At 39.5% G+C, this 6,000-nt stretch overlaps 1 protein-coding gene across 1 annotated transcript in view; it reads right to left on the bottom strand.

The window, feature by feature from the left end:
* Positions 1-6,000, bottom strand: part of SPTB (spectrin beta, erythrocytic) — a 92,030-nt gene that overhangs the window by 65,278 nt on the left and 20,752 nt on the right. Inside the window, exons 10-12 of the mRNA XM_015824437.1 lie at positions 5,534-5,692; positions 3,062-3,364; positions 360-510 (exon numbers count right to left, since the gene is read on the bottom strand). Of these exons, the coding sequence (XP_015679923.1) occupies positions 360-510; positions 3,062-3,364; positions 5,534-5,692 (613 nt within the window). The remainder of the gene's footprint in view (positions 1-359; positions 511-3,061; positions 3,365-5,533; positions 5,693-6,000) is intronic.

The raw sequence follows: 6,000 nt of genomic DNA, 5'->3' as shown, positions 1-6,000 counted from the left end.
TGCAGGACTGGCCTAGGGGAAATTTTTAGAGGGGGTTTTAATTATATTTTAATTAGATCACAGTTAAATATTTCCTTTTTAATTAATTTTAATCTTGTAATGTTATCTGTGTATTTTTATTCGATTGTTAGCCGCCCTGAGTCCGCAAGGAGAAGGGCGGGATATAAATTTAATAAAATAAATAAATAAATAAATAAAAATATTGACAAGTGTATACAAGCATTCACTTCAAACAACCAGTAAGAAAAGAAACTTTCCAGAGACTAGATATAGGCTGTTCCTCCTCATCCCTTCTTCTTTTATATAGATGTAAACATCAGCGATACATGCTCATTCTTAGCAATCTGGCAAACACTTACAATCTCCATTGGCAAATTTAAGGGCAGCTGCATTGACAGCATGAATCTTCTCTGCCCGAATAGCCATGTCAGCCTCCATCAACTTATGCTTCTGAAGCAAGTCTTCTGCTTCCAACAGATGCTTGCCAGTTTCAGGAGATGAAAGTTTTACCTGAAAAAATATAAAAAGAAACTGTATCTCCCTTTCTTTTAAACAACTAAGTATGGAGGGGAGGCTTGACCCCCCCCCCTTTTTATTTTAGGAATAGCAGTTTAGGATGATCTTGGCAAAAAAGCAGGAACAGTCCATGTTTAAGAAAAATCATTTAGGGAACATTTATTTTATGGGCACACACTTGTCTCTTCCTATGGGGCTTATAACATGGCATTCTGAATCCTATTGGAGCAGACACTTGGGAAGACAAATTTGGATGGAGAAACAGAGGCTCTTGAAACAATGTAAACTGTACTCCTAAATTGTACTCCCATGGGATTACACCCCAAGGTTCTGAAGCAATTGGTAGACATGATCTCATAACCACTGAACCATATCTTTCAAACATCCTGGAGCCTAAGGAACAACCAGATGACTGGAAAAGGGTGGATGTAGTTCCCATCTTCAAAAAAAAAAAAAAAAAAGGGGGGGGGAGAAAGGATCCTGGAAACTACAGACTTATCACCTTGACATCATAACCAGTCATAACCAGAAGCCAACATGGGTTTGTCAAAAACAGTTCATATCAGACAAATCTTATTGCATTCTTTGACCAGGTGACAAAATTAGTGGACCATCAAAATGCTGTGGATATAAGGTATTGGATTTCAGTAAGGCATTTGATACAGAAGACCACAACCTACTACTTGATAAGACAGAAAAATGTGGGATAGATAGCATCATCACCAGATGGATTTGTAACTGTCTGACCAACCGCACTCAACGTGTAATCCTTAATGCAACTACAGATACTGAAGGATCTTGACAGACTTGAACACTGGGCACTATTTAATAAAATGAAATTCAATGTAGAGAAAAGTAAGGTTTTACATTTAGGCAAGAAAAACCAAATGCACAGGTATAGAATAGGTAATGCCTGGCTCAAAAGCTGTAACTACAAGAGGAATCCTCGAATCCTAATGGACAGTCATCTAAATATGAGCCACCAGTGTGCTGCAGCTGCCAAAAAAGCCAACACAGTCTTAGGCTGCATTAACAGAGGATAAAATCAAGATCACGTGAAGTGTTAATACCACTTTATAAGGTCTTGGTAAGACCACAGTTGGAATATTGTATCCAGTTTTGGTCACCACGATATAAAAGAGATGTTCAGATTGTAGAAAGAATGCAGGGAAGAGAAACAAAGATGATTATGGGATTGGAGGCTAAAACATATGAAGAACAGTTACAGGAATTGGGTATATGTCAGAACCCATATTCTAAGGGGCCCCTTTTCTACCATTAATTCTAACTCTACTCTTTCTACACCTCTGGGTTCTGCCATGCTCCTGGAGGGGAGAGGGGAAAAGTATTGCGGGTTATTGCTCTGTTTTCCTCTATTGCTACACTGTAACACTTTGCTGTTTCTGCACACTTCCTCTGTAAACTATCTTTCCCCTTGATGTCAGCTAGAAGGGGGGGAGAAGAAAGGAATGCGCCTTCGGCAACTGGTTTATCTCCGCTTTTGGAAGGAAAGGTGTGAAAAGCCAACAAAACATCACTGCAACCCTGAGACAGCCTGGCGTTATCTGCTCTTTCCCACAACGGACTTAACACCTGGGGATTGGCCCATTCGAACTGATTGGATGAACTTTGGGGTGGGGTTTGCTTGGGACACTTTTAATCTATTGATCTGAGTGGGAAACCGGCAGATCCTGTCTATTATGCCTGCTATCAGCTTCTCCTAATAAAAGTTCCTTTTGGAAGAAACTGCTTCCACGAGTTCTGCTCTCTTAGGATGAGGTTTTGAAGTGGGCCCTGACATTATGTCTAGTTTAATAAAAAGAAGAACTAGAGGTGACATAGTAGTAGTGTTCCAATATCTAAGGGGCTGCCACAAAGAAGTGCTTCTCCAAAGCACCTGAAGGCAGGACAAGAAGCAATGGATGGAAATTAATCAAGGAGAGAACCAATCTAGAACTAAGGAGAAATTTCGTGACAGTGAGAACAATTAATCAGTGGAATGACTTGCCTCCAGAAATTGTAGGTGCTCCAACACTGGAGATTTCTAAGAAGAGATTGGACAACCATTTGTCTGAAATGGGTTTCCTGCTTGAGCAGGGGATTTGACTAAAAGACCTCCAAGGTCCTTCCCAACTCTGTTATTCTGTTATATCCTGTCAAATTATTAAAATATGCTCTACCCGATAGTGCTTATGAATAACCTTTAGAAAGTACAGCAAATTCAGAAGTAACCATGTAGCTGGCGAGTGCTTTTTTGATAAGGTGCCTTAATCAAGAAGCATTTCAAAGTAGCTTTCTAAACACCTTATAAAATGTAAGATATTTTTAGGGAAATGGCTAGCACAATCAATGCTGATGAGGTTGGTATCAGTCTGAGGTGTTGTTTTCAATGTGTTTTTTTTATCAGACTTTAAGTAGCCTGGTAAGATTCCTTACATGTATCAATAACTTAAATCACTGTTATAATGCAGCACTTGAGCCTCCATCCCCATTTTCCAATTTATCTCCAGCAATCCACCAAGTCCTAAGCCAGGCCGCTCCTTACTTTCATCTCATCTATCCAGTCAATGCTATGCAGCATGTCCTGAAACAGCTGTTGCAGTGTCAGATTCATCTCCAGCCTCTGGCGCCGGGCTTGCAGCAGTTCCAAGAGGTACTCCCATAGTCGCAGGATACTGTCCTTGCGAGCATTGATGCGCTTGATGTCATGGTAATTCTCTACCTCCAGTTCTTTGGCCACCTCCTCTATGGCCTGCACCCGTTCTTTATAGGCAGCTGTGTCAGTTTCAATGGCTTCATGCTTCTTCTTTGCTGCCTCCACAGCTGGCAAATCATTTCCAAAGTTATCCTGTCCCAAGTAAAGATAGTTGTGTCAGCAATATCTCTGCTGCCTGTTGTCGCTCACACTGAACATCACAAAATGGAATGCATGTGGTAAAATAACACAGCACAGCTTTTGGTGCAAATATGGGGTCTTTAATGGCCTGCTAACTGCTTGTTTGTAACTATCCATTATGGTAAGCTGAAAGGGTGGGCAAATGGATGCCGCTTTGCAGAGCCACCTTGACTCCAAATGTAGCATTGAGGAGTTGCTGCAATGCAAAAAAGAACCAGGGCACCACTTCACTTTGTAAAGCTCCATTGAAACAAACAACTCCATAATCAGATCTTTAAACTCCTTGGACAACAAGTGATGCTCCTGCTCCTGTATGGAGAAGTACTGAACCACAAAACGGCATCATATGCAGGTCAATACTTTTATGCAATAAAAATCTGTTTATTAGAATTATAATTTATGAAACATTTGGTCATTCATTCTATTTTCAGGATGGCAATACTGTATACAAATAGTACATTCAAAGTAAAAATGTACTATTTGTATACAAATAGTACGATATAGGAAAGCGGGCCATTTTCAAAGTACAAAGGATTCGTGATATTTTATATTCCATCGTAAATACATTTCACATGACACTCACATAGCCATGAATATACTGCTGGTGTAATTTGATCAAATCAAGTTACATTTTATTATTTGCTTGATTTTTAAGGTAGCAAACAAACCAAATGATCCTTCCTCCTATTTTTCCCACAACAATCTTGTAAGGTGGGCTGGGCTGAGAGTGTATGACTGAACCAATGTCACCCAGCTGGTTTTTGATGTCTAAGATGGGACTAGAAAACTTATCATGCACAACTCTCTAAAATTTTAAGTTTTGCACCTATTTCTGGATTTATCCTCCATCTAACTTCCACCAAACTCTCTCCTGCTAACCCTCATTCAGAAAACCTCTTGCAAAAACTCAGAGCTTGTGAAAAACCATTTTACTTTATATATTAGATATTGACTACTTGGAATATCCTGGTGAATGTATATACTTGATTCATACCTTTGATTATTTTGAATACTTGAACCCCAGGTGTAAACATTTTCTTTAAAAATCAATAAAATTAATAAACTCCAGAATGTAAAATAGCCTTTTTATCACTGAGCTTTCATCAACTAGCTGTTGACATCATCAGAGTAAGAGCTGAAAATAAGGAGAACCTACATGTGCACTTGTGTGACCGTTTTAACGGTCAGGACATAGAACGTATATATAGCATGTTCACCACACGCTCGCTCACGTTTAGTCCCAACAGTTCCGGCTTTGATTCATGTACATATTATTCAATGGGAGATATTTGCTCACATGTATACAAAATTCCCACATGGTTCTGTGGGAAGTTAGCACCCCCCCCAGAGAAGGAAATATTAAAAGGACAGAAAAATATATTTCCTCCAAGAATCTGAAAGAGACAGAAAAGCATGTCCAGTTTTCCTTGATAGCCCCAGGTCTCCCTCCCCCAAGCAGAAGCTGTACAAATGCAGATGTAAACCATTCAGGAAAGTTGGAGCTAGAAGCTTAAGAAGACAAAAGACACCTAAAATCTGCATACCCCACCCAAACTCTAAGAGTCATTAGCCCCAGCACCAGGGAAGCAGGATATGTTATGATCGTTGGTCATAATAGGACTAACCCATCACCATCAGAATACCAGAAAGGCACACCCAGACTCAGGTCAGAATATGTGACACAGGAAATACAAAGCCTCAACACAGGAACAGGAAGCAACTTCAAACAAAAGGCTTCAGAGGGTATAAAAACCTACTGCCCACATGTGCTCAGCCCTCTTTTCTCTCCTCTTTCCTGCCAGAACCATCTTTCGGTCTGGCTCTTCAATAAACTACAACCTTTTTTCTAAAGCAATCGCCATGTTGTTTGTTTATCCCCGGCAACAGTTCAGGCCACAAAGTGTTCTGAATGTAAGAAATAGTATTCCCCAAGATGACAAGCTTCATTCACATTTTGTGTTTCCATTAAAAAAGAGAGTTTTAAAATAATTATTTATTACCGAGATACCAAAGATCAAAACGTATGTACTTTCTGGCTTTGGATTAAATGCTTTATGTGCAGAAGGTTTTTCAGAAAGTATAATTACACACACTGTAAAGTCCCAGACAGTTCTTTATTACCTGTGCCACAAGGCGCTGATTTTCGCTAAGCCAGGTCTCTCTCATTGCGGCCTTGCGATCAAAGCGTCGGGCAAGCTGCTCCAGCTTCTCCTGCCTTATAAGCTCATTTCTCAGTGCTAGTTCCCGTTCATGCTCTGCCTTTTCCAACTTCTCCCAGGCCTGTGCAAATAAGAATGCTTTCTAAATAAACTACAGAAACGTATATAACTATTAGATAAATGTAAATCTATTTAACACTCATTTTCCATGTTAGTTATATAACTGCACAATATCTTTCCCAATCTGCCATTTAAAGTTTTCCTACAATGACACGTGATAATATAGAATAAAATTAGAACACTATTAAGAGTTGGCATTTGTACTCTTTTACAATTCAGAACTTTTCTTGGCCTGCTACATAAACTTCAAGACTGAAGCTGCATTCTTCTACATGCAAACAAATGGCTTTCCCACTTTTCCAACCATCA

This window comes from Protobothrops mucrosquamatus, unplaced genomic scaffold (assembly GCF_001527695.2).
Source record: "Protobothrops mucrosquamatus isolate PMUCROS unplaced genomic scaffold, P.Mucros_1.0 scaffold2232, whole genome shotgun sequence".
Classification (NCBI taxonomy): Eukaryota; Metazoa; Chordata; class Lepidosauria; order Squamata; family Viperidae; genus Protobothrops; species Protobothrops mucrosquamatus.
This window is presented reverse-complemented; position numbering and strand designations above follow the sequence as displayed.